This window comes from Diplotaxodon limnothrissa, linkage group LG5, assembly GCF_057381915.1.
Source record: "Diplotaxodon limnothrissa isolate DT_005_m linkage group LG5, D_limnothrissa_male_GT1.1, whole genome shotgun sequence".
NCBI lineage: Eukaryota > Metazoa > Chordata > Actinopteri > Cichliformes > Cichlidae > Diplotaxodon > Diplotaxodon limnothrissa.
Window position 1 is genome coordinate 24,855,132 of NC_140600.1, and position 13,740 is coordinate 24,868,871.

The 13,740-nt window shown below is 36.2% G+C and overlaps 1 protein-coding gene across 1 annotated transcript; it reads left to right on the forward strand.

Annotated features, from left to right (window-relative positions):
• Positions 1-1,014: 1,014 nt before the first annotated feature.
• Positions 1,015-11,471, forward strand: tmem51b (transmembrane protein 51b). Its single transcript, XM_085354340.1, has 3 exons — positions 1,015-1,241; positions 9,464-9,884; positions 10,919-11,471. The coding sequence occupies exons 2-3, from the start codon at positions 9,478-9,480 to the stop codon at positions 11,349-11,351; spliced, it is 840 nt and encodes a 279-aa protein (XP_085210466.1). The 5' UTR covers positions 1,015-1,241; positions 9,464-9,477; the 3' UTR covers positions 11,352-11,471.
• Positions 11,472-13,740: the final 2,269 nt, after the last annotated feature.

A 13,740-nucleotide genomic window follows, 5' to 3' on the forward strand; every position in this document is an offset into this window, starting at 1 on the left:
GCCACTACAAAAGTGTATGAGGCTTCACATTTAAATATTTCCGTTAATCCCAGTAATTATCTCAAACTAAAATCACTGGTAGTGTTAGGGATCTCCTCTATCACTGACCCAAGATATGAAAAAAAGACACTTTCTAAACTATAGCTGACAAAAACGACCGCACCAACAGCTCTTCTAGAGCTTTCATTAGGATTATTAGGATTTTCATAAGGATTTAAATAAATAATTGAATCCCCTGAAGGTCATGTGATAAACGGCCTTTTTCTATAAAGATGCTCTCTTAGGATCTTATCACGGGAGCTCATTTTCTCTTTTAGATACCAAAGATACTTTGACAAAGCATGTAGTTACTTACTTGAATAATCAGGCCCTACCTTATTTTAAGCTTTCAGGCCCCTCTGCAACCATTAGTTATTATTCATTTCTGTCTTGTGTTCCTCCTCATACACAACCGGTCTCGGCAGATGGCTGCCCCTCGCTGAACCTGGTTCTGACAAAGTTTCTTCCTCTTAAAAGGGAGTTTTTCCTTCCCACTATTACCAGGTGCTTGCTGTATTAAAGCACCTTGAGGCAAGTGTTGTTGTGATTTGCAGCCATATAAATACAATTTAATTAAATGTAAACAATAAATATTTATAAGCAAAATTATGAGTTCAATAAATGCACCCTTAATAAATTCACCAGCAACTAAATAACCAAGATTTGCTTATTTTTATTTTTACAGAACATAAATATTTTACTCTGGGCTCTGAAATACTGTCTAATTCCTGTAAGACAATAGTTTTATTGTTCTAATATCTAATTGTGTGTGTCTGTAATTAATACAGTTAATACATCCAACATTAATCGTGTTGTACAATACAATTACTTTATTTCAATAAGCTGTTTCTGGGCGTCTCCTTGTACCACTAATTTATTCCCGGTGGAGGTTTACTTGAGCAGCACTAGGACCAAGAGAACACGGGCGCACTTTACAACAGGGGGTGGCGAGGTTTCACTACGCTTGGAATTTGTGCAAAGTTCTTGTTAACTCTGTTTTTATCTGCAGCGGTAAACATTGTGTTGATCAATTCGTCTGAGATTTAAAAACTTTTTAAAAGGAAAAAAAAGTTGAACCGGCCCTGAATTGCTGCGTCTATGTCGTCTCCCTCTCTTCCCCTCTGATCTTCCTGAAAACACCTGCGTGAGTCAGGTAACTCACCGATGAAGAGGGAAGTACTTGGCCACTGAACGGTGAAAAGGTAAGGCCTACACTTCAGAGCTAAGCTGATTTACGCTCGTATATACTGTGACCAGGACTGTTATCGATCTAATAGACACAGTACGCGAGTTGCTAATCTTTCTCAGTGTCATTGCGTGGGGTTCAATCCAATCTGACCTGTGTCCGGACACGTTTAGATCACAGAGTAATTCATGTGGGCAGGTCCACCCTCTCCCCTTCCTGCTTCACCAGAAAGCATTACCAGCGTTTTTATTTACTTTGACAGTAGTAATATCGGACTGATAGATTAATGTTACCCACAAAACAGACCAACTGGGCCGGTGTTTATTACCTGATAAGCCGAGTTTTAATGCAAAAAATTTACTGATGTTGAACGGGACACACCCATGCAATACAGCAGGCCTGCAATGTAGAGAAAATGAATGACAGCGTTGGTCTATATGTAGTCCTCTTTTGCAGCTGTCACCTTCTTTTCGTCCTTGATCATGTGTGTTTAATAACTGACGAGGGGAACACCAGGACCTGGTCAGATACTGCATCCATTCAACAATTCTTAATAATCAAGTCATGAATATCAAAGTGGAGATGCAATCATTCAGCTGTTCCCCCCCCCTATACTAAATTTAGTCGCCTGCCCTCTGCTAAGGCAGACTACATTAAATTACATTTTTTTTCTTTCACCACAATAATGTTTTTTAATTGATTAGGCACTAAAAACGTAGTTGGCAGTCCACCACCATTATCTAATGAATGTGCCTGCTAGAAACTATATTTAATATAGATATTCCGTCCATTAAATAAGTATCAGTTGATCCTTACCAGCATGAATGAGCATTCAGAGTGTAATGCTGTGAAACAGGATGTGCGTTAGGGCTGGGTAATTGTCTCTGAAGTCATTAATGTGAAACAATACTTAAGAAAAACACTGAGAAATGTATGAAAAATAACTTGTATATCAATTTTAACTGGTTTTCCAGTAAAATAAACAATGTTTAGCTGTTGTGCATTATGTAAAGCTGTGTTTAGTTTATTTATTTTTTCTTTGTTTGTTTGTTATTTTTTTTAATTGGTTAGCATGCTCCACTAACTGTTGTGGGCAACTATACATGATAAATAACAGCTAAAGTGGGGAAAAAACACTTGAAGTGAGACTAGTGAATAATAAACAATATTAAAGTGGTATAAATGCTACTGAAATAATTTTGATTGCACTATTAATAATCACTTCTGTAGTAATTTAAAAAAATGCCACAATGAAAAATGATTACTACTTAAGCTATAAAACCTATTAAATAAGGTAAGTGATATTAAATAGATTTCTAAATAAGCAAGGCTAAATTTAATCTCATACCTGCAAAAATATATCTCAATACTTTTTGACAGGGATATGTGTATGGGCAGAAATCTGTGCCATCAGAAACTGAATTTGAATAAGCTCAATTTGAATTTGAATTGCTCAGATTGAATCTGAATTGTAACTTGAATAAATGCTTTTGAAAACTGAATTTGAATTAGTCTAATTTGAAATTGAATTTATGGTTTGAAAATGATCATCACTAAATTGAAATTGAATTTTATATTTTGAAAATGAATTGATTTGCTTTGAAACTGCATTTTATCCTTTAAAAATTCTGCTCTTGAATAATTTCAGTTTCACTTCTCACCATTCAGTTTCAGTTCTACAATTCAATTTCAGTTCTACAATTCAGTTTTTTGGAACTTACATCCGGTTCAAGCGCAGATTAATAGAACTACGTTTTACTAGCGGACCGAAAGTGTTACCGACGGGAATCTACAGCGTCTTGAGCTGAATTAAGACTTCAGAAGTCATTCGTCATGTCGAATGACCAGCGGATAAACTCTCAGGTTGGTAATAAATGTATTACATGTATAAGAAGAAACGTCATGTTAACAAAAGATAGCCGTACAGTAACTGTTATGCTTATTGTAGCTGTTAGCTAAAAACGGTAATTTAGCATAGTTTGCCCTGAATTCAGCTTTGACAAACAAATATGATCGACTGTTTCTAGTAGAATTCCAAAGTTGTTATCTTGTACCCTCTCAGAATGCCTGCAGAGACCCCTACAGTAGGGAAACGTGCAAAACGGTGCCCAAACCTTTGTGTTTTAGCTTTATTTATGTCTTACACAGCATCCCAACTCTTTAGCTAACTTAATAACTTTAGCTAAAGTGAATAGTTAGTCTAATTCATTAGTGCAGCATTACTGGATCACCTCTGTTTGAAGTGATATAATGTGATATACAACTATCACTGAAACAGCAAACTTTGTAAATAAGCAAACAACACTTCTCATTCTCTAAACGTTTGGCCACAGCTGTAGATTACACTATCAGTGCTTGTTCACTCTTGACAATAATTACATTTCTAAATTTACTTTGTGCATTTACAGGTAAACAATATCTAATATTTTATCTAAATGACTGCTTTGTCTTTGAAAAGGGTGAAGAGCCTGAGGCCGGTGACAGTCCAGTTCTACTCTAAGTACATCCTTACAGTGGCTCACAGGACAAGGCCACATTCCTGTCCTGCCAGAAGAGAAGACAAACTTCAGAGTCTTCATGCAGTTCAACCACACCTGTCATATTCCATATGACAGGGGTCTCAAACTCCAGTCCTCAAGGGCCAGTGTCATGCAACTTTTCCATGCCCTCGAGGACTGGAGTTTGAGAGACCTGCCGTATGGTGTTCATGCTGTTTTCTACCCCACAGTTACAGCATGTCTGACTGCCTGTTCAGCATGTGCAAAAATATATGATGAGTTTAAGCATGTGATGACTAAGGCCTTCCAGTATGGTGTTTGTCATCACATGTCACAGACATCTGGATGATCATTTGGAATAAATAAAATACTAAAAACGTGTTACTTCATCTTTTATCTTTATTATTATTATTATTATTATTGTTCTTATTTTACACTTTTCATTGTTAGGCATTAGGTTTATTTGTAGTAGTCCTTTCCAACGTCTTTCCCTCTTCCATGTTACTGTGTCAGCTTGTCAGCATCTATTTGGGTTTGGAAGTGGAACAGAAAGTAAAGAAATCCAAAGTGCCATTAAAACCAGCAGAGGTTCTTATATTTAAGAAGAAGGGATTAATTCCTAAATAAAATATGGCATTGAGGTCATTTCCCTCAATGCCATATTTTATTTAGGAACCCTAGAGAGCACTTTGCACTTTTAGCTAACAGCTACAATAAGCATAACAGTTACTGTACGGCTATCTTTTGTTAACATGACGCTTGTTCTTATACATGTTATACATTTATTACCAACCTGAGAGTTTATCCGCTGGTCATTCGACATGACGAATGACTTCTGAAGTATTAATTCAGCTCAAGATGCTGTAGATTCCCGTCAGTAACACTTTCGGTCCGCTAGTAAAACGTAGTTCTATTAATCTGCGCTTGAACCGGATGCAAGTTCCAAAAAACTGAATTTTGGAACTGAAATTGAATTGTAGAACTGAAACTGAATGGTGAGAAGTGAAACTGAAATTATTCGAGAGCTGAATTTTTAAAGGATAAAATGCAGTTTCAAAGCAAATCAATTCATTTTCAAAATATAAAATTCAATTTCAATTTAGTGATGATCATTTTCAAACCATAAATTCAATTTCAAATTAGACTAATTCAAATTCAGTTTTCAAAAGCATTTATTCAAGTTACAATTCAGATTCAATCTGAGCAATTCAAATTGAACTTATTCAAATTCAGTTTCTGATGGCACAGATTTCTGCCCATAGATATGGTTTTGTGTCACACTGCTATTACAAAAAGAGTACACATTTGCTTTAAATGAAAAATGCTGTTTGTTAAGTCACTGTTCATCCCATCACATCAGCAAAGTGCCCTGAAGTGTACACTCATATGCTTCTCCACCTTTTATAAAATGGATGTATCATATCAAAGATTAAATCACAGATTAGAAATTTGAATTAATCCACACTTCTAGGCCAGAAAATGAAATCATGCAAAAACAGTTACAAAAATTATTTACTATATATGTATGGTTTTTCTTCTTTTTTTTTTTTTTTAAAGATATTCAAATAGCCAAAAACATAAGGACTAATAGATGATGAATGAATTGGCGCCAAACCAGTTAATTAGTAGGTAGCTATCATTGGTCGATATCAACTATTTTCTGATTCACTGGTATCAGTATTCATAACAGCCGATAAGTGAAAACTAAAAAAAAGTAAATGAGAGACAAGAAAATGATCTTCAACCATGTTGTACGTGTTGACATTTCATATTGTTCATCAGGGGACACTCTACAACTTCCCCGTTAGCAACACAGGTTTGAAATTCCACAAAACAACATACAGCTCATAGTGTAATGAGCACATAAATGACTACACATAACAAATGTTAGGAAAATTATGTTTTGTCTTTCTTAAAAAATTGGTCTGATAATGATCAGAATAATAAAATAAATCGCCAAATATTGGTATCGGCCTTACAAATCCTGTATCAGTCAGGCTCTAAACTGAACGCTTTTGCTTTCGTGTATTAGTCTTAAATGGCCATTGTTTGTTCAGTGACTATAGTTTTCTGTTAGGTGGTTACTCTGCAGCATAATGAAACTTTATTTTCAGTGTTATTATCATGATTAATTAAAATGATGCATGGCTTTTACTAAGGTGCTGTAGGTGCATAAACACTACAAATGGCTCATTTTAGCCAGTTGGTAGGTGGTTGCTGAGGTCATGGTATCTGATACAGCTAAAAGCCTTCAGGGGCTGAATAACTACCAGTATGTCAGTTTTGGTTGCTCAACTCTTGATTGTATAAAGGTATGTGGGCAAACAAACAAACACAGATTTTTGTACATTAGTGTGATGTAAAACTGCAGGGGTTTTTTTTTCTTCTTTTTCTTTCTAAATTTCAGTTACTTGTGAAATGTAAATTTCAGTAATCTGTAGTCTAAACATCTTTCTTTTTCTGGTTATTTTGCAGCCTTCCCAAGGTTTCAAACATTTGAATCTTTAAATATTTTTGAGTTCAGTCATTTATTTCTGGTTTAAATAACTAAGTATACAATTACCTCCTCTAAGAAGTTTTGCCTTCGTGGTAATAGTTTATATTACTGAGTAAATTCCCAATACTGTTGTTTGTTTTGGTTTGGCTTTATTTTATATTATTTATTAAGAACTGTTTTCATTATTAATACCTTGTAAAAGTGAATTAACCTCTTAGGTCCTGGCATCCACATCTGTGGACATCACGTTTTGGGTTATTTAGACCAAAATACTCAATTTTGCTCTACAAGGGCCTGATATCCACTTACGAGGACATCATACTGCTACTGTTCAAACTTTTAAATGAATATCCTCATATGTGGCTCTTATTTTTCTTAAAAACAAAAAAAGGTAAACAAAACAAAACTGGTAATTCTTTGTTTTTACATTCATCGGGCCCCAATATGCCCAAATATCAAAGTGAAATTGAAAATGCATGCCGTGGAAGAGTTTGGGTCTTAGGAGGTTAATTGTCTTTAGAGTAATATGCCCCTGTCATATTTAATTTGTAAATACTAAGCTAACATGCGTAAGCAGCACACCCCATGAGTCAGCAGATTTTAGAACCACCTTTAACGGCATTAACTTAAAGTAAACACATTGTCTTCAACTTTATCACCTCTCACATCCTTCAGTCTGCGTATTTGTTCATGCACAACTTGCTTAAGATCCCACCATGACATTTCAAGCAGGCTAGGGTCTGGACTTTGACTGGGCCACCGCAGCACCTTCATTCTTTGCGTTTTCAGCCATTCTGTTCAAGATTTGCCGCTGTGCTTGGGATCATTGTCCTGTTGCATGACCCTGTTTCAGCAGCACTTTAGCTGTCAAACAGTTGGCTTCATGTTTGACTCTAGAATATTTTCTTATACAGAGGAGTTGATAGTCAACTCAATACCTGCAGTGTCCAGGTCCTGCGCCTGAAAAACAAGCATTCAGGGCCACTTTGGTTTTGCTTTCCAAAAGACGTTGTTCCAGAAGTCTGTTTGTTCAGATGCAAATTTGCAAACCTAAGCTTTGCGGCCATGTTTTGTTTTTGTTTGTTTTTTTTAAAGAAGCGGCTTACTCCTGGCAGCACTTTCAAACAAGCCATTTAACATTTTAACGGAGACCTGTGAAGTTTGAGGTTTAAGTCGTGGGTTTTTGCAGGTTTTTTTTTTTTGTTTTGTTTTTTGTTTTTAAACATTGCATAGTCCCCGTTTGGAATGAATTTGCTGAAACGTGCACTCCTCTTAAGATTGGCAGCTGTCTTGATTGTTTTCAACTTGTGATTGAAAATTGATGGACTTAAGATTGTTTGGAAATAACCCTTATAACCCTTCCCACACCGATGGCATAGAACGTTATTGCTACTTATGGTGTACTTAGGCTGTGAGCTGCTGCTTTGGCATTTTGAACAATTTTTTGGTAAATAAATAGGGACTTGGTGTAATAAGTCATGTGTTTTTTGGTCATCTGAGGTTCTATTTATCTCATTTTAAGACCTATTAAGGACCAGATGATATGTAAAACCTTACAGTTGAACTTACTTTTTCCCCTGATTGTATATGAAAGTGTTCAAAAGTTGCTTTAATAATTAGGGAGATGTCTGTCTGGTGTGCTTAAATATACAAATAGGTGACAAAATTAAAGCGAACTCTAACATAAAATGTGTTAGCACACAATCACATGCTCAGAGAAATGCTTCATTGTGTCTTTGGATGGTTTCTAATGGAACACCAAGATTTTCTTCTATCTGCCGTTTTGATGATGTTGGTCGAGATCGATTAGTGACACCTCCCACTGATGTCCCCAGATCTCCCACTGGGTTGAGATCTGGGGACAGTGAATATAACAGTATTTACATAATTTGCATTCTCATCAATCAATCAATTCTGCTATAGACTAGGGGGTAACTGTCATCCAGTTAGAGATCATTCCCAACCATTCCAGGGACAGAAATATTTCATCATAGGATACAGATGAGAACTTTGAGTAACAGTGTGTTGATTTGCTGCGACCTTTGGATTCTAACCATTCCAGCAAACATAACAGAGCCACCGAGTGCCCTCTCTACAGGTGTCAAGGCATCATATCTTTTAAATTTGTAAGCCATCTGTATGAATGTGTGAACTATAGTGGCTTTACAAAGAACATTTACACCAGTACAACCTAAACATTGCTACTTACAGGTGTAGAGCTTAAGTAGATGATGTCTGCTATTTTTAAGGGATATTTTGAGTAGGATGTCATTACTTGGACATGCTTGTGAACATTCAATTACGGCTTTAGTTCATAATCATCTGCACAGGTCACGCTTATGTACGGCTATTACAGAGGAGCAGTCTGCGGCTATGGTTTTCATTCTGGAAATTTGGAGCCAACAATGGCATCATTTTTTCAGTTATGTGTGTTTTGGGTTTTTTTTTTTTTCCTCTGGTTAAAGAGTAAGGTTCACAAATGTTGTTTGGCAGGAAAGTAATTTAAAATGCATTTTATTCTGTAGGTGTTCCTGGTGTTACTGTGAGATGTTTATCTGATTCTAATTTTATAAACACTCTTTATTCTGTTTGATTCTGTGACCATTACAAAGATCTTTTGTGTCACTTTTTTATCTTCATCCTTCCTTCTCTTGGGTTGGTGTTTGTCATGTTAAGACATGTGTGGAACTACCAATGAACTCTTTGTTTTCCTGTAACCTGTTTTGCACCACACCTGACGTTTTCTTTTAACCTGTTCTCCTACTTTCTCATGCAAAATGTAGCCTCAGCGCCTTTTTTTGTTTTTAAGAGTATAGCGTCTGAAACCGGTTCATGGATACAGCGAGATAACACTCAAACTGTCATTTTAACCTTTTGTTCTGGAACTGGTAATGGTTTGTTTTATTGACATGGCCCATCTCGTGTGATGCGTGTGGTGCTCTAATAGATATGGACTCTTGAGCCCGTTCTTACCCTGGAAAATCAAAATCAGCTTTATTGGCCATACTAGAAATTAAGCTTAATGTACTTAACAGAATAGACAGACAATACAGACAGAAGCACCATGACGCAGGCAATAACAATGTGGTAATCTTAGAAACTTGGTCACAAATTGAAAAACAAATTCAGATACTGTGATCTAAATCATTTCCTACAGAGGAGGTAAATTTCTGGGGGAGTGTTGGGGTAGATGGTGTCTGCTTGTGCAAACTGAAAAGCCTTCCCCCCCCCCCCCCTTTGCAGGTTGTTTTGCAGGTATGTGTTCCAGTCGGGGTATATGCGGTGACAACGGCCGTCCCAACAGATCCCCCAGCTCAAGGAGCTCTGGTTCAGGCGCCCACTATGCCCTGTGTGCCCTTGGAGTGGGCGTCATTGCCCTTGGCATTGTCATGATTGTTTGGACTGTGATACCTGGAGGGGATTCGGGTGCCTCTCCAAAACCATCAGGCAACTCCACAGGACCTAATAACAACGGTGGTGGTAATAATTCAGGAGCCACAAAGACCCCAACAGTGGCCATGGTGCTTGTTGGAGTTGGGGCACTGATGCTGATCTTGGCCATTGGCCTTGGTTTAAAGAGCAAGAAGAGAGCTCAGGATAGAAGGAGTGAGCCTGTGACCACAGGAGTCCCCTTTATGACTCCGATACCAGAGGAGCCTCAGCCGTAAGTGATAACGTTTGGTTCTATTTTTATTCCTAGATCATTTATAAATGTTAGGATTTATAAATGATATGATAATTCCTTGAGTTAGCAATCAGGTGTGAAAAGGTGTTGTACCGGTGTTGTCTGTCTCTAATCTGTTTGTTCTGCAATAGCCTAGGGTGTACCCCGTCTTTCTGTTTGGAAAGGATCCACTGCAAGTAAACTGCAAATTATGTAACGTCAGGGACTAAGTAAACATTTAGCATTTTATTTACCTCTATAATCCATCCCCAAAATTTTTTTTTTAAAAATCAGTTTTTATTTTATTCAACAAGAGAAATGTGGAAAAAATATATCTTTTTTTTTTTTTTTTTTTTTAAATAGGAGAGATTGTAAATTAAAGTTGTCTGTTATGTGTATCCAGAACATCTGTTCATCCCTTGAGTTTTTTACCTTTTTTACGCTGAAATGATTCATAGGTCACTATTTAAGTAGCTTAACACACAAAAACCCTCTAAAGTTTGGCTCCTTTGAAACTAATGAATGAAACCTGAATTATTTCTAATGGCCAGCAGGTGGCAACTCATGTGATTTAAACAAAAACAGAGAAAAACATGCTTTTACTACTTTGTTGAACTCATTAAAGACTATTGAGTTTATTTTGTGGGCCTTTGCTGTTTCTTATAAATTTCTTGGAGCCACAACAAGAAGCTTCTTTCAGACAAAAAGTAACATTGACAATCTACTTTGGCTTAAACAGCAGACATCGGCACCGCTTACCTAGTCAATATACTAAGATATTAAGCAGATAAAACACAAAGCTAATAAACTTAAGAGTTTATGGGGACCAAAACAAAGCTGAAAAAGATGGACACAAACACGAATGAATGCCTGTATGGTGCCTTTTGAAGGTGTCAATCGGCAAAAGGTTGTTGACAGCTTTGGTTTGTCATCGCTGTGTTTTTGGGGCTCCTTTTAACTGTCGAAGTTGCCAAAAGAAGGCTTATAAAGTGTGTCATTTACAATGATTTGTCAAAACTTTTGTCTCTTTCCAGCGACCCAACTACGTACAACGTGCCAACCTATGAGGAAGTGGTCAGCAGCAGTGAGTACCCCGTGCGTCAGAGTAACCTTCGGCAAAGCACCTCTCACCTGCCGTCCTACGAGGACATCATAGCTGCGGTGGAAAACGAGGGAACAGAGCCCGCTAACAACACGACTGACGAAACCCCTGTTAATGATCAACCTGCAGCCGCTGAGCCTCCATCTGAACCCGCTGGCCTTACATCTAACCCCAGTATGCCAACCCGCAGTGCTAGTCGAGCCAGCCGCTTGCTCCGGCCCCTCCGAGTGAGAAGAATCAAATCTGACAAACTGCACCTGAAGGACTTCCGCCTTCAAATCCGCACCCCCACACAGAACCCAGTAACCATTGAACCCATCACTCCTCCTCCACAGTATGAAGATAAGATGCCTGAATTGAAGTAGGGCAAGCGTTCTACATCTATCTTAATATGCGTTTCTAAAAAAAGGAAAAAATTAATGTAACACTTATGAATTTAGTGGATTTATCGTAACATTTCTGGAGAAAACGATGTGAAAGGTTTGTGTTAAGCAGGTAAATGCAGTAAGAACAAAGGGGCCACACAAGCCCACTGCTGAAATTAGAATCTTGTTCTTTACCAAAAAGCTCTGAATTTGCATATTTATGCTATTATAATTCATTATTAGGTATGTGTGAAAGGATCCGCTTTCAGATTTAAGTCTGTTGTTTCTAACAATCATGTTATAATTTATGTCAAACAGAGGATAGTCTTTCAATTTTATTTATTAGCCAGCTGTAACATGTTTTTCACCTTTCCAAGACTTAATGTTATTGCTGTGTCTTGATTCTGGTTTGCTTTGAAGTTTGGAGAAGTTGAAATTACATCCTACAATTTAACGGGAGAATCATTATTATTTTTAAATCATGCTATGTTTAAGTATTCTAAACTTAGTATTTGAATATAAAATTAATATGTGTGTGTGTGTGTGTGTGTGTGTGTGTGTGTGTGTGTGTGTGTGTGTGTGTGTGTGTGTGTGTGTGTATTTTTTTTTTTAAACTCCAAGTCTTAAGGTAACTTTATCCTTTAAGACAAATGTTAAGAAAGGGGAAAAAAATATGTGTTGGCACATAACCAGAAGAAAGGTTTTGGATATTCTGGTGATGTATCATTTTATTCATTGTCTCTTAAAGTGTTGAAATGTTTAGATCTCTTTAACTATGTTGTATTATTTGTAAAAAGTGAAGAATAAATTGTTGTTGTTTTTTCTATTTTGTTTAAGTTTAACTTTATATTTTTGTTTCAAAATGTCCGTAAAACAAGTTCAGCATGTATTTAATACTCGTGTAATGTCAACATTTAGTAAATGTAGTTGCTTTTCTTAAAGTATGACGATCCAATGTTAGGATGCAGTTTAATTTTCCTACATTTGCTTGGTATACGTTTTGGGGGGGGGGAAAATAACATGCCCCTACTGTAATTCGACTTTTGATTAATAAAATCGAATGGTGAATGTTTTGACCTGCTCTTTTCTAAAATGTGTCAACATGACCATCCCCCTGAATATTACTTTGTGCTTTTGCATCTTAAGTTTGGCACCCTCCAGTGTTTGAATTTGGTCATTTATTCATTTCACAGTTCGTCATCTTTTTGCACCTCAGTCTGTTTGGTTTTTTTGAAAGCCGGTCCGAATCTAAAAGTAATTATAAGTGGAAATTTTTAAAATATTTGCTAATATGAGCTGAGGTGGGCAATATAAAATCGTATTGAAAAAATATTACATTAAAAATAAAAGTTGTTATTTAAGTAAAAACAGCTAAAATCAGGAAAAATGTAGGTATTATTGTAGGCGAGTGTTATAGCATTATTTAAGTTAAACTTTCACCCATACCAAAATGTAAGCATTAGCCTTCAATTAATTTGAACCCTAATTGTTTATTGATCATTTCTTTAAGACTTAAATTGCTATTTTTCTGGATGATTAAGTTAAATGGCTGATTTTTCTTTTTGTTTGTTTGCTGTTTTGTAACAATTCTAGAAAAAAAATTTTTATTTATTTTTTTGTTAAATGCCCAACGCAAGTACCCAGAGCCTAAACTGGCATCTTCAAATCATGTTTTTTTTTTTTTAACCAATAAATTATTTATAAAGAAGAAAACTAAGTGAAAGTATTGAAAGGAACTGCAGGATGTGAAAAGCCAGAACAATGACATATTTCATTTCTTTGTTTTTTTTCATAATTGTATAATTGTCAAATTAGCTGCTAATCACTGATTTGATTGTTTTATATCTGTTAAGCCATTTCAGGAGTTGTTATGGCTCCTTTGTCCACCCCCTGCAGCTCCCTGTGAGAAACAATATAAAAACGCCAATATGGAACTTTTCATTTATATTTGCTAACATCTGTTGCTATTTGTTGTTGTATGTAGGTCAGAAGGTTGGTTGCTATATGTAGCTAACAAAAAAGGATTGCCTCATGTCAAAAATAAAAACAGCCTTTTTTTCTTTTTTAAAAAGAATCCATGTTTCCAATCCATATTTTCTCCCTCCACGCGTGTTCCATTTTGTCTACGATAAAAACCACAAAATGTAAATTTTTATTATTGTAGTGCTTTCATTTAATTTCTTTCATTTATTTATGGTTTTATTGTATTCGTGCTTGTCAATACATAATAATAATATTTGCCTCTATAAATAGAGGGGAAGTATGAGATGACATATACATACTGTACTTGAGTCAAAAGCTTTAACCCTGAAATAGAACTTCACATCAGTTTTTGAGATTGACCTTTTTCATGGTGATGATGATGACATGATTATTCATGTTCAAAGCA